We start from the raw sequence: 19,132 nt of genomic DNA, 5'->3' as shown, positions 1-19,132 counted from the left end.
GTCTCTGCCTCTCAAGTGCTGGGTGGGATTAAAGGCATGTGTATCACATGCCTGGCCATAAATAAATCTTAAACACAAATGCATGTAAGCATTTTTTGTAGTTTTAATATATATACATATATGATACATATTCACAAGATTTACAGTTTGTGCCAAACCAGCCTGGGACATTGTACACAAAACATTAACATCTGTAGCAGTTATACATAATCTGTTCTAAAGTCATAGACATCATCATCCTCTTCATGCATTTTATCCACAGCAAATGATCTGTCAGATGGTTTACCTGTATAGGAGAAAAAAACCACAAAATTTTATACAAGAAAATAAAAGCAATTGTGCTCAAACTACAGTTTTAAAGTCCTTTGTCCCAGACTCACTTGCCGTTGATTCCACAGGTAACATCTCTGTGGTATCTTCTACAGGGGGTGCATCTGAGGTCTCTGCCTGTGGAACAAAGAAATGTGGTACACAACAGCCCTTGACATCTTATTAACCTTATGGGGTCAGTTAGATCACAAACTTGTTTCTGCTTCTGACCCTCCTCATTCTTTCTGCATTATAATGCTAGAGAATTCACTTGAGCTTTAACTCAAGAAACAAAACTTACATTATTTTCACCATCACCATCTCTGTCATCTTCACCACCCCGTCTGTTTTCTTTGTGTCTTGGCAATTCTTCGGGTATGTCTGTTTCTTCTATTATTCCATTTGTCAGGCCCGAAGACCGGAAAAGGACTCTGTTAACTAAATGAAGGCCCTTGAGGACTAAAGGAACAAAAGTCATGTTAATGCAAGGCCTCTAGCATCCTGTCACTGTTATCCCTGTTGTAACAGAACAGTTTTACCTTGTATGCTGCGTGCATTATTGATTTCTAGTTCTTCCACATTAAAGCCCTTCTTCATGTTTGCTGTAATACTCTCACTGAAATGTGGAGAAGGAGTCCAGGAAGGAGGAGGATGACAGTAGTAACCTAATGAGGCACTGGCATTAAAAACAAGATCTGTCAAACACAGTTCCAGCCCTTTATTCTGTTATCTTCAATGCCAATACAAAAAGACTTTACCCTGTCCACTCAGACCACAGCAGCTTAGCAGCACTTTCCACATTTGGCCCTCCACCCTTTTGGTGCAGACCTCTTCTCTGAGCAAGTTTAGTAAAAAAATCCAAAGAATCCTTAAACTCCGGGACAGTGTATTTTAAAACCACCTTAAAAACAAAACACGAACTGTCATTGATCTGTGTGGATAAAGAACAGTGGTAAGGAGCTCAAGGGGAATTCTGTTACCTGCTGACTATCAGCCTGGGATAGAATGGCGCTGGCAGCCTCTAGTGGTCTTAGTACTTCAATGCTTGTTGGACTCCGTAGAGCAAGTGCAGTAGGGGAGTTATTGGGTGAAATAATGAAGCACGGACTATCTATGACTGTGATCTGCTTGTCCAAAGGGACAACCTGCATGCTCCTGAAAGAGATGGAATTACATGGTTACTGGTCTATCTAAGCGCAAGAGAACAAACATGAAGCTCAGGGTTGGATTGAACAACTCAGCACAGCAGTCAGATCCAATTTGTCATCACTGCTCCATGTTTATGAGAAACACACAGAATCCTAAAATAAGCACTGCATGTTACAGTGCTACGCATCCAAACTTCACGGTTATTTCCTTAACCTTAGGAAACCAGGTCCAAATATGACTTTCAAACTCAATTGTAGGTAGCCTGGCCTTTCCAATAAATCTTCCTAGCCCAGCACCAAGTTATCTTTTACTAATGTCTGAAAATCTTTACCTTGTAAGTCCCATGGGAACTCCAACATTACATATCCATTCTTGTTTTAAACTATTAATGATGCTGCTTTTCCCCACATTTGGGAAACCTACAAATAAATGCAAACCGATATTATAAAATACATTTTTTAATAGTTTCTTTGCCCATACCAGGTTAAGTGTTCTGGCTGCCAAGAGCTCTTAAGACACCAACTTCTGAAGCTGGTAGGTATTTTTTAAGTGTTTTAGTAAGTTAAGCTAGAATCAACATTTGAGACTCCTTCCCTCTTGTGATAAACCTGTTCACAGTTCACAATGTGATGTTCTTAGCTAAGTGTCTCTAGACTTAACAGTAAAAAGGTAAATGTGCTGAACGAAACTCACCAATTACTCCAACCCGAATATCTTTCCCACATGACTGCTGAAAACCTTCAAGAAGCTTACAGAGTGCATCCTTGCCACAGCAGGTTTTACTTTGGAATGGAACAGCTTTCTTCTTTACCTTTACACATAAAAACCCAAAGTACAGCACTCTTAATAATTCTGGTAAATACCATCAGGTGAAAGCCAGTAAATCTGGCACCAGAGTCCTGTTCTTAGAAAAACCACTGGCCTCTTCTGCCTTTCAGATGATCTTTGATGAAATCAGAGTTGGATCTTATTGTTTTTCATCTTAATCAACATTTTGCATACTCATCATATTTCAACCATCACAAACCCGAGGAAAACCACATTCCCCGCCACTAACAGTACAGTATACCTTGAGTATCTTCTCTCTGTACTTCATGTTTGTTGAGGCTTTGAACACCACCGTTGGCAATGCTTTATTCAAGTAATTTAGCCAGCTCTCCAAATTCTCCTTTGGTACTAGATCTTGTAAGAATTGGGGAAAGACAATGCTTCAAGTTTGGTTTTAAGCTTAATTTATTAAATGTGGTAAATTATTGCTTGAATTCATTTGCATTTTCCCAACTTATCAAAAGGAATTAAGGGAAAAGTACTTCATGCCACACCACTTGTGTCTTGAGAGATGCTAATTTTTTTCATTTTTGAGACAGGGTTTCTCATCAAACAGTCCTGGCTGTACTGGAACTACTCTGTAGAACAGGCTGGCCTTGAACTCAGATCCACCTAACTCCCCAGTGCTAGGATTAAGGGCGTGTACCACCACTGCTCAGGAGTTGTTAAACCTACCTCCAGCTGTCCCTGTCTTTCAGGTTGGCCTTGAACTTTAAAACTCCCCTTTATCCCTTCAGTGATGGGATCACAGAAGCATACTATTATGCTTGGTTTTCTGTGTGCTCAGCAGCAAAAGTACATCTTTTGAGCACTAGGCAGGCAATGTTCCAACTGAGCAACTTTTGAAAATCAACATATCCAGTACTGCTCACTTGATCTAAGCACCTATGTCCCTTAACTAAGAGGTACCAGCTTTCTAAGCCTAACAGTGATTTTAAACCACTTTCTACACCCTCCCCCCAAATCTGTAGAGGCTTAAAAACCACTGCTGGTAATTCCATGTTAAAGTTTAGCCAGTTCTCCAAATTCTCCTTTGGTACCTGATTCTGTTAAGAATTAGGAAAGAACAAATGATTCTCTACAAGTCTTTCTTCTGGGTTCTTCCTGCTGCTCAAACCCACCTAGACACATATATTTTGTCCCACATAGTAACTTATCTTATATCCTAGATTAGAGCTGAGCTATCTGTTCACATATGAAACACTACAGTAAATTCTTAAAACCAAGGGAGATTTAAGCATTAAATAGCAGAACAGAGGGGCTGGAGAGATGGCTCAGCGGTTAAGAGCATTGCCTGTTCTTCCAAAGGTCCTGAGTTCAATTCCCAGCAACCACATGGTGGCTCACAACCATCTGTAATGAGGTCTGGTGCCCTCTTCTGGCCTGCAAGCATACATGCAGACAGAATATTGTATACATAATAAATATTAAAAAAAAAATAGCAGAACAGAAAAATCTAGCTGAAACCACCTCCTCCCCATGTCCTTGGCAGCAGAGTGCACATGCATTGGCTCTGTTGAGGTCAGAGTTGGATCTTATCAGTCTTCAGTGAGAATCAGACTGTTCAGATTTTTCCTCATTCCTCATAAGTGCACATGAGACACAAAGGGAACCCTTTCTACTTACCTGATTTATTCAATACAAATATCAGCTTCTTATGTCCACTTTTGACAACAGCTTCTTCGACCTGAGGACACCTAGAGCCAAGAGGATCTCTGGCATCCAAAACCTCTAACAGGACATCTGAGGCCTCAATCACCTGTCCAGTAAGAAGCTATTAGAATAGCAGTCCCTCTTGAGTAGCACCCTCAACTGTGGCCCTAAGTCCAGAAGACAGGATTGCCATGTCTTCATTTTAATATGAAGACTGTTGACAACTCCCCACCCAAAAAAATCAAATAACCTTGAACATATGATTTACCCATAATGTTTAACAAGCCTTCTTATAAGTACCGAGGAGACATAGCCAGGCTCTGGCAACAGAGAGGAGTGGGCTTGGGTTGGCAGTGCTAGGAAGCAAGTGCACTAAGAATCTACTACCCCACCCTCCCGACTTCAACTGCAACAATTTCTAAGGACTCCCATGTTACAAAGGAGCTCTCAAGTCTTCACACCATCGACACTGACCTATATCAAGATACCTTTTTAAGTTCCCGACAATGCAACTTCTTTGGATTCTGTTTTCCTGATTTAGCTTTCTTGGTTTTGGGTTCTTCACATTCCTAAAAGACATAAAAATAGGGGAAAGATAGTAAACTCAAAAAGCAGTTGTTTCCAGATGACTACAGACAATATACCTGATATTTTAAATAGACAATCTACAACTTTCCTACTAATCTTTACTTCTTCACCTTTATTTCTGATTCAGAACTTCTATTTAAGGAGAGATAATCCTACCTGCTGAGGTTCCACATTGGACTGCTCATCACCAGGGTTAACTTCAAGTTTTCTTTTCCTTTCTTGTTGCCTATCAAGTTTCTGCTGCTGCTTTAATTCTTCGAGCTGCATCCATAAAAGCAATGAATGAGGTAGAGGCGGATGGTTTACTTTGGAAATCACACATATGCCACATTCTATTGGAAGTTTCAGCCTGCTTACCTGCTGTTTCCTTAGCTCAGCTTCACGAAGAACAGCCTCTTTAAAGGGAGCACTATTAGGAACTCCAGGGTCCTTCCTAGGCTTCTTGTGACCCCGTTTTTTAGCTTCCTTCCTTAATTTTCGGTGATGTTCTCGGACCTATTAAAAACAAGACTCTAAGATTGGAGGAGTGCTTGCCTAGCACGCATGAGGTCATAGGTTCAATCCTCAGTACTGTACAAAAGAAAAATGTCATGCCACAAAAACACTTTACCACTTAAAATTTAGGCAATAAGTCAGTCTTAGACACAACCTATGCATTTGAAGCACTTTAGAGAAATGGGAATTCAATTGGAATCACACACAGAATATGTATACTCAGCTCTTTGTAAAGACTATGTCATAGTGAGAAGTGTACTTTGCCACAGTTGCATTCTTAATGGTTAAGAGCTTGTGTCCATGTCTAATCCCAAATCACCAACACTGCCCTTCCCTACTGAGGGGAAAGGATGCAAAAACCAGCTTGGCAGTCCATTTGGTATAGATCTCCCAGGAACACTTACCTTTTTTTGGATTTTATACCGCTTATGGCAGGTCATGCGTTTGCTTGCTTTCTTTAACTCTGCCAAAAACAAACAAAACAATTAGGTATGGATATTTTGCCTGCTCTTGTTGGAGCATCAATGATATGCTTACAGCGCTCTAGCAGAGGAAGTCACAAGATGGCTTCTTTTCTCCCTGGAAAGCAGTGAGCTGACACGTGGGTGCTGGACTCAAACCTGGGTATTCTCTAAGAGCATCTACTGCTCTTAAATGCTAAGTCATCTCTCCCCTCCACCTACCAAAATATTATATTTCATTTACTTATTTTTGTTTGGTCTGAGAAATAAGGTCAGTCTGGGAGATTGAATTCTGACAGTCAGGCGTGGTAGCAAGCACCTTTAGGAGCTTAGCTATATTCCTGACCCTCAAGACGCTCTTCTATCAAGCCAGGGGACTTACAAAAATACACTGAAAATGCACACTTAGTTTCTGATAACCTAAAAGTCCAATGTTTTGATGTGCTTTTTTTTTTTTTTTTTTTTTTTGGTTTTTTGAGACAGGGTTTCTCTGTGGCTTTTTTTTCTTTGTGGTTTCTCTGACCTGGAACTGGCTCTTGTAGAGACCAGGCTGGCCTTCAACTCAGAGATCCACCTGCCTCTGCCTCCCAAGTGCAGGCATTAAAGGAGTGTGCCACCTCCGCCCAGCATGATGTGCTATTCTTGTAGTAAGTCAACCACCAATTTAGATGAGACTATGGAGGTGAGGAATCGGAAGACGGGCGGACACGTGGCTATATAATCCCAGCATTTTGGAGGCTGAGACCAAGAGAATCGGGAATTTAAGGCTAGCCTGGGCTACATAGTCTGCCTCAACCTTTCCTGCAAAATTATGCCAGTATTTAATAATAATTCACGCTACACTTTCAAGTATCCGTCAATTTGACCCAGTAGATCGAGTGAAACAAGCTTCTAGAGGAAAGCACCACAAATCTCAAGGGGAGGCAGGAGTTTCTTTTTACATTTTCGAGCCAGTTTCTCAGTACACATGCCAGGCTGGCTGCAAAGTTTCGATCCTCCTGCGTTACTCTTCCTTGGACGGGATTGCCGGCACGTGCCACAACGGGCGACCGACAGTGGCTTTGAATAGTCCTTAAACCAAAGGAAATCGTGGGCGCGAAAACAGGCTCAGACACGTTAACCACACAAATCTGACTTAGGATTCCCCGTCTGGGCCTAGCTTCCCTTCCACAGAGCACGCCCTGGTGAACAAGGCCAAAGCCGGGCCTGGGCCTTCCAACCCTCTGCTCTACGGGAGGCAGAGCAATGGCCTGCGGGAGCAGGAAAGAGGACCTTCCCGGTGGGCGGACTGCGCCCGGCTCTCTACCCCACTCACTTGGCCGCTTCATGCTGGCAGTAGACGCTCGGAGGCAGGAGAGACTTCAGGGACACCGCGCCTCCTCGGACGCCACGTGCGAAATGAAGCTGCAGGCCAACGTCACGCGCTCAAACTACTGCCGTAAAGCGAGTCGGGGGCTCGGCCGCGTGCGCGCGCACACCCAGTCGCACAGAGTCGGGTTCGCTTGGCGGCCACGGGTTGGATTTACGGCAGCACTGGGAGGGGTGAGGGCGGTGAGGGCGGCGGGTGCGCCTGAGCGACGGCAGCGGCCGCGGCCAGTGGAGCAATAGCAGCCGTGGCGGCTACGGGGCGGGGCGAGGCGGTCGGGGACCGCGGCCGGGGCTGCAGGCGGCGGAGCGGCGGGGTAAGGCCGGGCCCGGGGCGGGTGGGGCCGCTCCTCCTCGGCCGGCCGCCGGGCCTTTGTGTCGGCCCGGGCGGGCTGGAGCCGCGGCGGAGGCCCCGCCCCGTGGTGCGGACGCGCTTGTCGGGCTGGGCGCGGGGCGGGGCTCGGCGGCGGCCTCGGGACAGGCCCAGCAGCCTGGCCGCACCTGCCGGCGGGGACAAAGGCAAACCGGGGCCCGGAAGTTCCCCGCGCTGCGCTTTCCCGCCCGTCGCGGGGCGGCTCCCAAGCTGTCAACGTTTCCTTTAGTCCCCAGAAGCAGTGACAGGTCGGGCAAACTCTTCTTTTCCTCCGCCTCGCAAGGCCTCCTTTTTTGTTGTTGATGGTTTTTGTTTTTTTGTTTCTTGTGCGTTCGGCAAAAACTCCCTCGTTTGGTTTTGTTTTTGGTTTTTTCCCCCCTCTTTCCGTGTGATTGCCCAAACCGAATATTTTTTTCAGTGAGACATTTATTTAGAGGTTAGATACATCATCTTATCTAAAACGTCAAGACTATTTTCTAGTTTTAAAAGTATTTTCCGCCTCAAAGTTTTTTACTTCCTGAAAACGAAGTGAGTCTTGCTATTAAAATAGTTTTGATTTGAAAGATGGGGCAAAATACAAAATTCCTGGAAAACAAATGACAAAAACGCAATAAAATGGGTATAGAAATTCTAGAAATAACTGTAGAAGTGTACGTTGCTTCAAGCTCTGTTAACTCAGACTTTTCAAAAATGACTTTATGAGCCAGGCACAGTAGAATACACCTGTTGGTTCCAGTCCTTTGGAGGTCCAGGCAGGGCGGTGGCAGATTTCAGTTCAGCTTAGGTCGCATAGGGACACCTTTTGCCAGTGAAACAGAGTGTTTCCAAGTATCATTCTCCCCCTTATTTAGTAATACTCCTTTTTCCAAATATAATTCAGAAGTGGATTTGACTCGGTATAGAAATTAAAGACTAGCTTTTGCTTTAGTAATTTTTAATATTGGAAGTGAAAGATTGGAAAGTATCCTTTTTTATCTTTGACCTGGCCTTTCTTTGTTGCCAGGTTGACAAGTTTCTGATCTCCTGCCAGTCTCCTGAGTGCTGCATTTGCAGGCGTGGGCCACTGCTGGAGGGTGGGGACAGTGAGGATAGTATCTTCTGAAGAAATGTTTGCGATGAAAATAGTAACGGGTGTGTATGTGCAAAGGCACCAATGGGAATAGACGTATCTTGACTTCTCCATTGGAGTGTGAAATATAGATCATTATAGTGCTTTACCAATCTCCTCAAGATAAGGAAACTATGTATCTGTATAACAGACCTTTATTAGGATATCAAACATGAAGAAGAATGCTGATGTGGTAACCTTCTTTATGTTAGAACACAGTTGTTGAATATTGGGGTTTTTTTTAATCACTTTGTTTATGGAGAAGATAGTCGGGCTGGTATGGAGTTCAGTTGGTAGAGTGCTTGTCTGGTATATGTGTAAAGCAGTAGGTCAGTTCCTCCACACTGCCTAAAATGGGCATAGTGGCACATGATTGGAGTCCTAGCATTTAGCATGTGAGGCAGGAGACTGACACTGGCTTGGGATGTGTGAAACCCTGTTGCAGAAAGGGAAAGAAAGAAACCAACAAAAGACAACAACTGAGGCATAAATATTAACGGCTTGAATGACAAATGGATGGTCTTCCTGTGGGAAGTATGATTATAATTACTTGCTTTTTTTGGTCTTTGAGTCATCTTTTTAACCAAGATTTTTAGAGTGTGTTGTAGTACTAAAAAAAAAAATACTGAATGTTAGTAAGTTGTCAGATATTTGGCTATACTAACTACTTGCACAATTACACATTTTCTTTTTTTAAAAAAAGAAAACTTATTTTTGTCTATGTGGGCATGTGTATGTAGAGACTAGAGCTCCATGGCATTATCTTCCTCTATTGCTTTCTGCTTTCATTTATGTTGAAGTCTATTCATTTTTATTTTCTGTGTATGGATGTTTTAACTCCATGTGCCTAATGCCTGAAGAAACCAGAAGACGGTCCCCTGGAACTGCAGCTGGGGATAGTTATGGCTGCCATGTAGGTGCTAGAAATCTTATCCAACCAAGTCCTCTAGAAGAGTAGCCGTCACTCCAGGGCTACCTTATTTTTTAAGCAAGGACTCTTGTTAGACCTGGAGCTTGCCCAGTGAGCCTCCTCCTGTCTTTACTTTTCTCCTGTTCTCTCAGTACTGGGGGTCACAGGTCCTGACAGCTGTGCCTGCCTTGTATGTGGGTGCTGGTGACCTCCGATCACCAGGCCCTTATGCTTGCATGGCAGGCACTGACTTTGCTATCTCCCCAGATCACTAAGGTATTTGTCCACTGGACGCTTCCACATTCATTGTTAGACTCTTGGATTTTTAACTATAAATAAGGCCATCCTAACATCTAGAATTAAATTCCAGAGTCATTTTATTTTCTGCTTATAGATAGAAATAGTGAAGTGATGCTTAGAGACCATTTTTAAATTACACAAACTTTTGTTTTAAACATCTCATGCATTTTTAGCATACTTATTTTATTTCCAGCACTGTTTATAGGTTGGGGCTTCAAAAATAAAGAGGACCCAGTTCTTGGGCCTAGGGAGCTCAAGAGTTTTGCTTTGAAATTCCAAAGTAATTTAATGTATGTCATTTCTTCCCTTCAGAGGGTATAGGTATACTTTACTGTTTTCATCTTGTTTTTTATTTTGAGATGATCTTGAACTCTTAGGCTTTTGTCTCCACCTCCTCAGTGGGTAGTGTTGCGTGTGTATCACCACACCCAGTTAGTTCCACTTGCTGCTGGGGATTGAGCGTTGGACCTCCCACTTGATAAGCAACCCCTCTTCCAACTTAGCTATTGGCCGAGTCCTTGTTTTCATTTAAAGATGAAGAAATAGAACTGACTCTTGAGTATAGATCCATTGTTTCTTGTCAAATACATCCTTTGAATAAGTAAAATCAAAACCATCCTTCCCTTACATCTTTTCCTTATCTTTTGAAAGTGTATTAATGATTAAAGGATTTGGGCTATTAGATCATCTAAAACTTCAACGTACTCAGCACTAATAATTTACATTTTTGTCATTTGTTTTCCAGTGCAGTAGAAAAAGCAGTACTTTTGAACTAAAGTAGTTGTAGACTTTTTAAAATTCTGCTAAACTTGAATGTTATCTATGTCTTTCCAGAACAGGTAGAACTTTTGGAAAGAAGTATTTTTTTCTGATACTTGGGTGGAGGGGAGGAAGAATTTTGTAGAGTTTGCTCTCATGAGCCGTTCTTGGTTTGTTCCAGCTTGCCAACACTTGGTGTCACATGTGAGCCTCCCACATGTGTTCACTCTCCATTCCAGCTCTGTGATTGAACTCTGCTCTTATTGACTAGGGGGCACTTGGGCAGGCATGCTTCATTCCTGGAATTGACAGTCATTTCATGTGAGTAAAGGTGAAACTCAGCGAGACGTTTCTAAAGCATGTGGAAGCATTTGGTTTTTAAATGGAAGAAATGTCAGGTCACCTGGGAACTGATATGCCTGTTTCTTTTTCTTTAGCAGCTCTATTTGAATGTTATGTTTCCTGTCTGTTTATGCTCATTTATACTCCTATGTCCCTTTTCTCTGCCTTGTTCTTCTCTTTCAGTTCAGAATAAACTAACCGAATAAGCACTTATAAAACCCTATCTTCTCTCACTGGCTTCATTTGGCCTTCAGACATAATGAGGAGATTGGCTTTTCGAGGCGCTGGTTGTGCTCTGGTAAAGCTGGTAAATTACTGATCATCTTCACCCTTTTCTGTTCCTGTCATTCTTTACCTTTTCCCTTCCAACATTCTGAATTTTTATAATTCCACCTATCTGAATCCCTCCTGTGTTTATCAGTGTTTCCAAGGGCTAGTCCTTAATTTCATTAATTCGTGGGACTGTGATCAGTTAGCAGTCATTTATAAAGTAAACAGCAACAACAGAACATTTGTAGAAGCTTTTAACCACTTTTAGTCAATTTCAAACTAATATACTTAGTAACCAACTGAAGCCTAGAGGAAGGAACATGATCACTGTTCCTTTAACAGTGTGTGAACTTTAGTTCAGAGCAAGAGATAGGAGCCCCCTTTTGTTTTAGTTGCTTAGGGTTTTTTTGTTTTGTTCCTCTTTGTTTCCTGGTGATCCCTAATTTTCTTCCCTGTGGTACTGGCAGCTAGTGCTCTACTGTTCTTTTTGTTTAGCTGCTACTGTCTGAGTTTCCTGAAACCAAATGTTGAGTGAAACTGGGTCTGCTGTTAACTTTTAGAAAGAACTTTAGAAAAGTTCTTTGAAATTACAATGCTCTATTTGATACTGCTGTTCAATTATATAAGCATTGTAGAGCTTCCAGGGCCTATACCCTTTACCTGCAGTAAATTATTCCAGTGGTTGCATTCCTTACATTATTGCCAAATGAATATATTGTAAAGTTATATTAAGAATAATTTATTTTCTTTTGTTCTTGTTTTATTTGAGACACTATGTATCCATGACTGATTTAGAACTCAATAGGTAGGCCAGGCTGGCCTCCAGCTTCTCAAGTGCTGGTATTAAAAGCATGCACCACTATGCCCAGCAAAGAAAAGTGTCTTATGAGGGTTAAAGAGATATCTTAACTTGCTGTGTAAATGTGAGGACTAAGTTTAGATCCCCAGCACCCACCTAAAAGCCATGTGTCACGGTGTAGTGTCTGTAGCCCCTCACTGGAGGGGCAGGGACGGGTAGGTCTCATGTACTCACTGACTCCAGGTTTAGTGAACAGCCCTTTTTCAATAAAAAGCTGGACAGTGCTAAAGGAAGACATGCAACAAAACCTATGGTGTGCGTGCACACACAACCACACACTCACAGTTTCTTCTGGATTAGAGAGCTTTCCTATCATGTGTGAGGCCTACATTCAGGCCCCAGTACTACAAATAACAATTAAGAAGTATCAAAAGCCAGCAAACAAATGAAAATGTCATGCAGCCTAAAGCCAAGAGCAGATGTTTATGTGCTTCCAAAAGGAGCCCATGTATATAACATTTTTCCAGATCACCTAATGAGTTTCAAAGCTATTTTCAAAATCTGTGAGTACAGTGTCAGTCATTGAACTGAGAGGGAAGACTTAATAAAAGACTTCAAGGCACAGATTGCTAGTTCTTCCCAGGTAAAATATAGGGGAGAATATGTTTCATAGGGATATTTTTTTATGAATTCTGCTGTAAGTGGAGAATTCATTTTTAGGGTACTTCTGCGGTGCTAGAAAGGTCACCTTTCCACCCCCTTTTGCACCACTCATTGCCTTAGGTAAGGCTTCTTGGGTTTTTCCCCTACACTATGGCCCATTTAGGTAATGGGTGTAATTGTAAGACATACAGGAAAGCCGATGAGGCTGCTAACCCTTTGTAATAACCCTAGAGCCTTTGCTTATTTAGCTGCCTCGGGGGTCTTAGATCTTAGAGATCAGTGTTTCCAGCACACCGTAAAGGCTACGTATGGGCGACTGGAAAGAGTGGTTAAGAGTGCTGGCTGCTTTTCCAGAGGTGCTGGGCTCATTTCCCAGCACCTACTTGGCAGCTCACGACCAGTTGTACCTCCAATGCAGAGGATCTGATGCCCTCTTCTGGCCCCCTTCAGCATCAGGCACACATGTGGTGTAAGATACTTAGGCAGGCATAACACCCATATACATCAAAAATAATAAATTTTTAAAAAGACTGCATATGGATTAGGAAGCCACATTCCAGGATAAATCGGGGGCAAGAAGTGGTTGAATAATTTAGAATTATTGACATATAAATTTGTATACTTTTGTTATATTTGCCCTATCCGTGTTTGATAGTGTATTAATTACTCTGATGAGTAAAAGGCTTAAAACACTGAAGTCCAGGATTTAAATTAACAAAAGAACTTAGAGCTAGTTAAATTCCTCTGGAACAAATTATCTTAAATCAACCAGAAGTTTGGTGGTATATGCCTAGCTGAGAGTTTGTTGACATTGTTGAAGATTAATATAAGTACTTTGCTAATTATTTCTTATAGAAGAAGTTGGATTCCATGGGTTCCAAGAGAAGAAGAGCTACCTCCCCTTCCAGCAGTGTTAGTGGAGACTTTGATGATGGGCACCATTCTGTGCCCACACCAGGCCCAAGCAGGAAAAGGCGAAGACTGTCCAATCTTCCAACTGTAGATCCTGTGAGTAACTAAGGCTTTGTGGTGTCTGCCTGCTTTCTTGTGGTTTGCCTATACTTCGTTTTTTGAAGGAATTGAACTACATAGCCTTCTTTTCCCTCTGGTTTGATACGTTTATTTCTCTTATGAAAATATATATTTAGTCACAAGTCTTAACAGTAATAGTGTAATTTAATATTTTGAGATGAAAATATCAGTGTTTGATGTTATATATTCATTCAGCAAAAATTGTGTGCTTGTCATGTTCAAGTGATTGAGATTTGGCATTATGTCGCTAGCTCCATTTTCACATGGAACATAGAGTCCAGTGTATAATATAAACAAAAGCAAGAGTATTTTCTGTCTGTTTATTATTTAAGTATTCTGAGACAGAGTCTTACTATATAGCCCTGGCTGGCCTGCAACTCACCATGTAGACCACGTTGGCTTTAAAGTAGAGTTACCTTCTGCTTCTGCCTCCCGAACATTATTTTAAAGAATATTTCTTTTCACCATATTTCAGACGTGGGATCCCATTGGGTAATTTGAGGGTTTTTCTGTTTTACTTTTATAGAGATGTTTTTATTAAAGAATTGTTGATAATCCTTAGCTTTTCATTGGATTTTGAAGATTTTTCTTTTCTTCCTTTGTGTAGATTGCTGTGTGCCATGAACTCTATAACACCATCCGAGACTATAAGGATGAGCAGGGCAGACTCCTCTGTGAACTGTTCATCAGGGCACCAAAGCGGAGGTGAGTTGGGAACACTTATGTCCAAAGGGAGGATTTGACACAGGGTCTAAGGTAAAGTGTTCGCTAATAGAGTTTTCCTTCATAAGGAGTGGTTTAAGTCTGGGATTCAGTTTGGTTTTTTAGTCTATCTTAATTTCAGTCTTATTCATCAAGATATTTGTTTATTTATTTGTGTGTGTATGCGGGCTATATTGTGCATACTGAGAAGTTGTAGGAGTTGATTTTTTTTTGCCTTCTCCATGTGAGTCTCAAGGATTGAGCTCGGGTTGTTAGGCTTGGTGGCAAGTGCCTTTACTACTGAGATATCTTGCTTGCCTGAGTGCCATGCATTCTCTATACATGTTACATAAATGCTTTTTAGAAATTGACATCACAGTTTACAGATAGGAACTTCCACAAGTTCTAAAAGATAGAGTTCAAACTCATGTTTTTCTTTTTTTTTTTTTTGTTTTTTTTTTTGTTTTTTTGAGACAGGATTTCCCTGGAACTAGCTCTTGTAGACCAGGTTGGCCTGGAACTCACAAAGATCCGCCTGCCTCTGCCTCCCGAGTGCTGGGATTAAAGGCGTGTGCCACCACTGCCCGACTTAAAACTCATGTTTTCTGTGATGCCTGTGTTCTTAACCATTATGTTACATAAAACTCTTCATAGGAAAGGTATGCTCTGGGATCTGGAGAGATAGATAGTTTAGGGATTACGGAAGTATACTGCCCTTCAGAGGACCCATGTCAGGCAGCTCAGAACCACCTGTAACTTCAGCTTCAGGTGATTCGACTTCCTCTTCTGGCGTCCTGTTCTGGACACTGTACTCAACATGCGCAAACCCACACTGACACATGTACACATAATTAAAAATAAAATAAAATATTAAGGAAAAATGTATACCCCTCTGCTTGCTGCTTTCTACCAGCCCACTAGTACTGAGAAGTGCAGGTGCAGACTGTGGAAGCTGGAGTACTGTTACCTTGCAGTTTTGAAGATATGGGCCTTATGCCTGAGTGACTCACATGTTTTTTCAGTGTTTTATGCCTCAGCCTCCTGAGTGCTAGGTTTACAGGTATGAACCACCAACACACTGGCTGTGAATCTCTTTTGAGACTTTATTTTGGTAACTTTAGAATGTATTAAGGTTTGTTTTCTTGTAGCAGTGGTTGAAACAAAAGAGAAATTTCTTTTGTGTTGGAAGACCTGCCTGGCAGAGTCTTCAGGGACATGTTGTGTATGTCCCTGTTCTTCTGTCCTTGGGGTATCATCATGATCCAAGGTAATTCGCTATAACGACCCTCAGATGGCAGGGAAAGGGAGGCTGCATTAGGGATGTAAGCTGAACATGACACACCTTAGCGTTTGTGTTGGCTAGAGTGTAACTGTAGTAGGACTGGGAAATATGGTTTGTGTATTCAAATGCCATCATCCTCTGAGAAGGGAAAGTGGCTTTGAAGTAGTTAGCAGGTCCTGTACATCAAGGTTAGTGTTTCTTAGTGTTCTGGCTTAAACATTAATTGATCTTTGTTCTCTGTGGTCGTATTATGTCAAGGTGTCCTTACTTATTTTAGAAGGAGAAAAGCTGTTACAAAAGAAGGTGTACTACACAGCACTATTTATGTTAAGTTTTGTTTGCATATTCCTGTGAAGAAAAGTTTGGATGGGTTTATAAAAACATGAATGGTGTTGTTGAGTCTAGATCATACTTTTTATTTTTGTTGTTTGTTGGCTTTTGCAGTACTGGTGAATGAACCTAGGACTTTGTATATGCTAGGCAAACACTTTTAAGCCTGAGCTACAGTCCCAACCCTTTTATACTATTGTGTCTGTTTAATTTTAGTGAAAAAATGTGTAAAGCCATGCATTTTGAAAGAAAAGGATCTCTGTTTTGATAATATTGTATGATCCATCCCCCCCCCTTTTTTTTTGGTCAGTATGGTAATTCTAGAATTAAGAAGCACTACTTTGCTTACCTCTTCAGGTCCATGTCCTTAGTAGAGACACTCAATTGCTTACAGATGTTGTCTACCTACAAGCATGAAAGGATGTTTTGGTCCAATAGTAGCAAGAAAGAATAAACTCTTGGCCCAAATGAAGAGCCATCTTGGATATCAAATTATCAAGGTCTTAATGCTCATTCTGAGAAAGTCTTTAAGTACCACCCATCTATATCAGTATCAGGCCAAGATGGTTCTTTGTTGTTCTCCTCTGATATGAGTCACCTGATGTGGATACTGGGAACTAAATAGTATTCCTCCAGAAGAGCTGGAAGTAGTTTTGTTGTTGTTGTTTTTAAAAAAAAGATTTATTTATTTATTATACAACATGTCAGAAGAGGGCACCAGATCTTATTATAGTTGTTTGTGAGCTACCATGTGGTTGCTGGGAATTGAACTCAGGTCCTCTGGAAGAATAGCCAGTGCTCTTAACCTCTGAATCATCACTCCAGCCCTCTGGAAGTAGTTTTAACACTGGGTGGTGGTGGTGCATGTCTTCAGAGGCAGGTGAATCTCTGTGAGTTCAAGGCCAGTATGGTCTACAGAGTGAGTTCTAGGATACCCAGGACTGTTAGACAGAGAAACCCTGTCACGAAAAACCTATCTCAAAACATGAAAAATGAATACAAAACATTAAAAGGATACCCACCAGCCAGACATTAAAGCAGTTTGATATTAACATAGGCCATGTGTGGTAGCATTGAGAAGCAGGTGATTCTGTCTGAGGTCAGGGCCATTCTACATGATGAGATTCAGCACAACCTGGGGAGACCCTGTCTCAAAAACAATAATCGTAATTGTCATAGTAGTCTTTAACCCATTTTGTATAGTGGGAACTCAGGAATCCATATGAAAATAATAATTGAGTAAATTGAAACTATGATTTGGAATGGGTTTTCTGAAGGCATTTCCCCATAAAGTACAAATGAAACAGTAGAGAAGCCTGGCAGGCACTGCCATGATCAGAGGTAATTCTGTCAGAGTAATTAGAACAAGACAAAACCATGTGCCATCTGGTAAAATGGAGTGAGCTACTGCCACATCACCTATGCTAAACTCTTACAGTTTTTGGTTTGGTTTGGTTTGGTTTGGTTTGGTTTGGTTTGGTTTGGTTTTTCAAGACAGGGTTTTGATGTAGTCCTGGAACTAGCTCTTGTAGACCAGGCTGGCCTCAAACTCACAGAGATCCACCTGTCTCTGCCTTCAGTGTTGGGATTAAAAGTATGTGCCATTACACTTGGCTCATTGTATAGTTTTTATAAAGAGCTTTGGATTTTGTTTTGAGCCACTTTGAAAATAAGGAAATGTAAATCATTTTCCTAGAGGAAACCATGGCATGGATTTAGTTCTGGTAACTTTAACATTAGATACTTAGCTTATAAAGTTGATCATTGATGTTAACTTAGATTTTTTTGTATGACTATACATATTTTGAAAAGAGAACACATCTGTGCCTTGCTTTCGTTATTTCTTTTTAGCTCTAGTAATGAGGTCTAGTAATAAAGCTTCTTGGTAAATTTCTAATTAGATTTGTTGCTTGGTATGTTGAATATTACACAGATAGTTTTGAAATAAAACTTTATTTGTTTTGAATTAATGTCATTAAAAGACATTTAAATTATAACAGAAATCAACCAGACTATTATGAAGTGGTTTCTCAGCCCATTGACTTGATGAAAATCCAACAGAAACTTAAAATGGAAGAGTATGATGACGTTAATGTGCTTACTGCAGACTTCCAGTTGCTTTTTAACAATGCAAAGGCCTATTATAAGGTAAGAAAACATCAGATTTGGAAAGTATCAAATTTTATAATTGTCTGTTTTTTCATCTTTTAAATTTTTAATTTTTATTTTATTGGGGAGTACTATATAGATATTGGCTGACCTTGAGCTTCTGATCCTCTTGCTTCCATCTTCAAAGTACTAGGATTATAGGTGTAGGCCACCATGTCTAGTGATTGTTTAATATGTACATCTTTTTATATATACTTAGAAAAGATATACGTTCTATATTATATATGTTATATTATATGCATATAATGTGTATGCATATTTTGCCTATATGTGTATAGGTACATTGTGTATGTGTAATGCCCAGAGGCTGGAAGAGAGCGCATCAGATCCTCTAAAGTGAGTTCCAGATAGTTGTGAGCTGTTGTGTGAATGCTTAGAACCAAACTGGTCCTTTGTAAGATCAGTTATTACTCTAAACCGCTGAGCTATCTTTGTAGCCCCTAGCTAGCTTTTTAATATTTAGCAATCATTCAGATAAGGAGTAGTTTCTCTGTCTTCTTTTATTATTGTTTTGATTTTGTTAGAATAGTTGGTTGGGGGAAATTTTTTAATGTTTTGTTTTGTTTTCTTTTGGTTTTTCAAGACAGGGTTTCTCTGTAGCTTTGGTTCCTGTCCTGGAACTAGCTCTTGTAGACCAGGCTGGCCTCGAACTCACAGAGATCCGCCTACCTCTGCCTGGGATTAAAGGTGTGTGCCGCCACCTCCCAGCTTTGTTTTGTTTTCTTGAGGCAAGATCTCAATATGTAACCAAGACTGGCTGGTCTCTAACTTGCATTGCAAATATTCCTGGCTTGCATTTCTTTGATTAGTAAAGAGGCATCATTCATGTGATTTTTTTTTTTTTAGGCATTTTTGCTTCATTTCTTTCATAGATTTCTCAAATATTTTGCCTGTATTTCTTCTATTGTCTCTTTATTTTTATGTTCTGGGAATTAAAAGTATTTTGAATGCTAACCGTTTTTAAATTAGAGAGGTAACTGAGAGTCCTACATCTGGATCTGTGGGCAACAGGAAGCGAGTGACACTGGGACTGGCTTGAGTGTCTGAACTCCAGTGACACATTTCCTCCAACAAGGCCACACTTCCAATAGTGCCACTTTCTGTGAGCCTAGGAGAGCTGTTTTCCTTCAGACCAGCACAGCTCTTTCATTAGACTTTCCTCTCATCTTTGTTTCTTTGAAACCCTTTTCTGCTTTTGTGTATTTAGGTATTTTTTTTATACTTCTTTTTTTTTTTTTTTTTTTT

The 19,132-nt window shown here is 40.9% G+C and overlaps 2 protein-coding genes and 3 non-coding genes across 46 annotated transcripts in view; 1 reads left to right on the top strand and 4 right to left on the bottom strand.

The window, feature by feature from the left end:
• Positions 1–85: 85 nt before the first annotated feature.
• Positions 86–6,943, bottom strand: Gnl3 (G protein nucleolar 3). Its single transcript, XM_050158161.1, has 15 exons — positions 6,799–6,943; positions 5,427–5,485; positions 4,885–5,022; positions 4,684–4,788; positions 4,428–4,508; positions 3,913–4,045; positions 2,528–2,640; positions 2,152–2,269; positions 1,790–1,877; positions 1,290–1,464; positions 1,068–1,210; positions 849–985; positions 611–768; positions 381–447; positions 86–286 (listed from the first exon to the last, which is right to left on the bottom strand). Exons 1-15 carry the CDS (start codon positions 6,809–6,811, stop codon positions 201–203), a joined length of 1,614 nt encoding a protein of 537 aa, XP_050014118.1. The 5' UTR covers positions 6,812–6,943; the 3' UTR covers positions 86–200.
• On the bottom strand, positions 1,517–1,590 carry LOC126511234 (small nucleolar RNA SNORD69). The gene has a single exon (XR_007594624.1). It is a non-coding gene; the product is annotated as a small nucleolar RNA SNORD69 (small nucleolar RNA).
• On the bottom strand, positions 2,401–2,480 carry LOC126511230 (small nucleolar RNA SNORD19B). The gene has a single exon (XR_007594621.1). It is a non-coding gene; the product is annotated as a small nucleolar RNA SNORD19B (small nucleolar RNA).
• On the bottom strand, positions 3,796–3,871 carry LOC126511233 (small nucleolar RNA SNORD19). The gene has a single exon (XR_007594623.1). It is a non-coding gene; the product is annotated as a small nucleolar RNA SNORD19 (small nucleolar RNA).
• A 78-nt stretch (positions 6,944–7,021) lies between the features above and the next one.
• The window catches only part of Pbrm1 (polybromo 1), a 101,287-nt gene continuing 89,176 nt past the window's right edge, over positions 7,022–19,132 (top strand). For 23 of the 42 annotated variants that reach the window (XM_050158139.1, XM_050158141.1, XM_050158118.1 and 20 more), the window contains exons 1-5: positions 7,045–7,165; positions 10,824–10,947; positions 13,228–13,380; positions 14,012–14,109; positions 17,719–17,866. In XM_050158139.1, coding sequence (XP_050014096.1) covers positions 10,900–10,947; positions 13,228–13,380; positions 14,012–14,109; positions 17,719–17,866 — 447 coding nt within the window. In that variant the 5' untranslated portion in view covers positions 7,045–7,165; positions 10,824–10,899. Of the gene's footprint in view, positions 7,166–7,320; positions 7,470–7,533; positions 7,750–8,224; positions 8,353–10,479; positions 10,620–10,823; positions 10,948–13,227; positions 13,381–14,011; positions 14,110–17,718; positions 17,867–19,132 lie in introns of those variants that run through there. The other 19 variants (XM_050158138.1, XM_050158127.1, XM_050158136.1 and 16 more) reach the window with 11 other exon arrangements.

This window comes from Alexandromys fortis, unplaced genomic scaffold (assembly GCF_014885135.2).
Source record: "Alexandromys fortis isolate MF-2015 unplaced genomic scaffold, M_Fortis_MF-2015_v1.1 scaffold_106, whole genome shotgun sequence".
NCBI lineage: Eukaryota > Metazoa > Chordata > Mammalia > Rodentia > Cricetidae > Alexandromys > Alexandromys fortis.
The sequence above is the reverse complement of the archived record's forward strand: the minus strand, read 5'-3'. Positions and strand labels throughout refer to the sequence as shown.

Excerpts from the sequence above, each read along its gene's own strand:
- Gnl3 (XM_050158161.1), bottom strand. Across the intron at positions 4,509-4,683 it reads CCAATGTGGAACCTCAGCAG|GAATGTGAAGAACCCAAAAC; the intron begins GTAGGATTATCT and ends TATGTCTTTTAG. Across the intron at positions 2,270-2,527 it reads ACAGAGAGAAGATACTCAAG|GTAAAGAAGAAAGCTGTTCC; the intron begins GTATACTGTACT and ends TTATGTGTAAAG.